Source organism: Triticum urartu, unplaced genomic scaffold (assembly GCF_003073215.2).
Source record: "Triticum urartu cultivar G1812 unplaced genomic scaffold, Tu2.1 TuUngrouped_contig_279, whole genome shotgun sequence".
NCBI lineage: Eukaryota > Viridiplantae > Streptophyta > Magnoliopsida > Poales > Poaceae > Triticum > Triticum urartu.
In genome coordinates, this window is record NW_024113286.1 from 57,897 (window position 1) to 59,591 (window position 1,695).

The 1,695-nt window shown below is 53.0% G+C and overlaps 1 protein-coding gene across 1 annotated transcript; it reads right to left on the bottom strand.

The window, feature by feature from the left end:
- Positions 1-627: 627 nt before the first annotated feature.
- On the bottom strand, positions 628-1,351 carry LOC125527058 (dirigent protein 22-like; the record flags this gene model as incomplete). Its single annotated transcript, XM_048691632.1, is given in 1 exon segment — positions 628-1,351. A coding segment is annotated over 1 exon segment (558 nt), but the record flags the coding sequence as incomplete, so codon positions are not given.
- Between the last annotated feature and the right edge of the window lie 344 nt (positions 1,352-1,695).

The window sequence follows — 1,695 nt, forward strand, 5'->3', positions numbered from 1 at the left end:
TGGCATGGGAAGGAGATGACCTGGCCAATATCGATGATTTCCCCCTCGCGCAAGTAGCGCGCATCCACCGTCACTCCCTTGTCGTCGATCAGCATGATCCGGGGCGCTCCTCGACGGAGGAGGATCTCGCCGTCGGTGAAGTGGACAATGCGTGCGGACGCCAGGTCCACCGCGAAGGAGACGTGCCAGCGGACGTCAAACTCCATCCCGGAAACAGGCCAAATATCGACTGTTATTTGCTTGCTGTTCATGCCCAAGCCCGCCTCCGCCTCACCATCCATGCCAGGCCTCTTCTTACGCCCCCTGCCAGCCACCATCACAGGGTGCAACCGACTGGAAGTGAACTCGGACAATGTCGATGTGATTGAGACAAGGGATAATGGCCAGCTATCCTATGGAGCTGCAGCTGCAATTTGCGATGATTGCTATCATAGCGCATGCGATTTCCCTCATGTCATTTTCGAGCATACTCCTAGAGAAGCTAATCTTGGGGCTCATGAGTTGGCCAGTCGAGCTAGGCATAGGTTGTGTAGTACGTGGATGGGAGAACGACCTGACGATGTCAAAAAAAAAGTATCCACAGGATCAATTTTTTTTAAAGAACAAGAAAAAGACAATGAGAGTCCAAACGAGAAAAAACGACTTGTATAGATAATCAGCAACAGTATCAGTTGTGATTGACATCGCACGAAAAACGTAAAAAGGTTTTCCGAAAGCAACAAATATTATCGTTTGAACACACAATTCGTATTCATGGTATTTAACTCTGGGTAAATTTTGACCACGGCCGGAACTAGTGCCTGATGAATATGTTGTACTCGACCGTGGCATCGTTGGTCTTGAGGTCCAAGGTGTGCGTCCTGGCCTGCGCGTACCCGCGAGCCCACCTAAAAACGCGGGTACCGCCGACAACAGCCATCTCTCGAACTTCGGTGAACACCGCGTTGCGACCCATAATGGCGACGCTGCTGCCGTTGTACTTGCCGGCGGTGAAGACGAAGTTCATGAGCATGAGCAGCGCCATCTGGTCCTTGCCGGCGGCGATGTAGGTGCCCTGGGCACGGCCCATGAGCCTGGATGAGTTGAGGCTGGGGCCCTCTGTGAGCGGGTCGTCGATGACGATCACGAGGCCGAAAGCTGCCTTGGAAGTGTTGGTCGTGGCCGCGTGCGCCACCGGCACCGACGTTGGGTCCGGTCCGCTCACCACGTCATGCCAGTACACCTTGAGGTGCGTCTCCTTCTGGGACGACGCGGTCTGCGACTTCATGGTAACCAGGGCGAGGAGGACGAAGAAGAGCGCGGCAGTGGCCATGGTTTTTCTATTGAGTAGTCGGTGTTTCGCTGCTGTGACGCGTGCTGTGTGCGTGCGCTTGTATTTATGTGCTGCGTGCCTGCGTCTGGGCGCGAAAGTGGGTATGCATGTATTAAGTGGCGCGTTGACAGCTGAGCAAAAGGATGCAAAGATGGTAGGTCGCGCTTCCGCATAGTACCTTTCAAGACGCAAAGTGCCCAACAACTGCACTCGTATGCAGGACCAGGTCCATGGTGGAGTACCTTTCTCCCTTTGAAGCAAGCGGTGTGGTGCTTTCATTCTCTTTAGCACATCAGAAAATTATATGTGTCTTGTAGCAGTGCTGCAATGAAGTCCATATCATACTGTTGTTTCCAGAAGTAGAAACATGAAATAAGCATGCA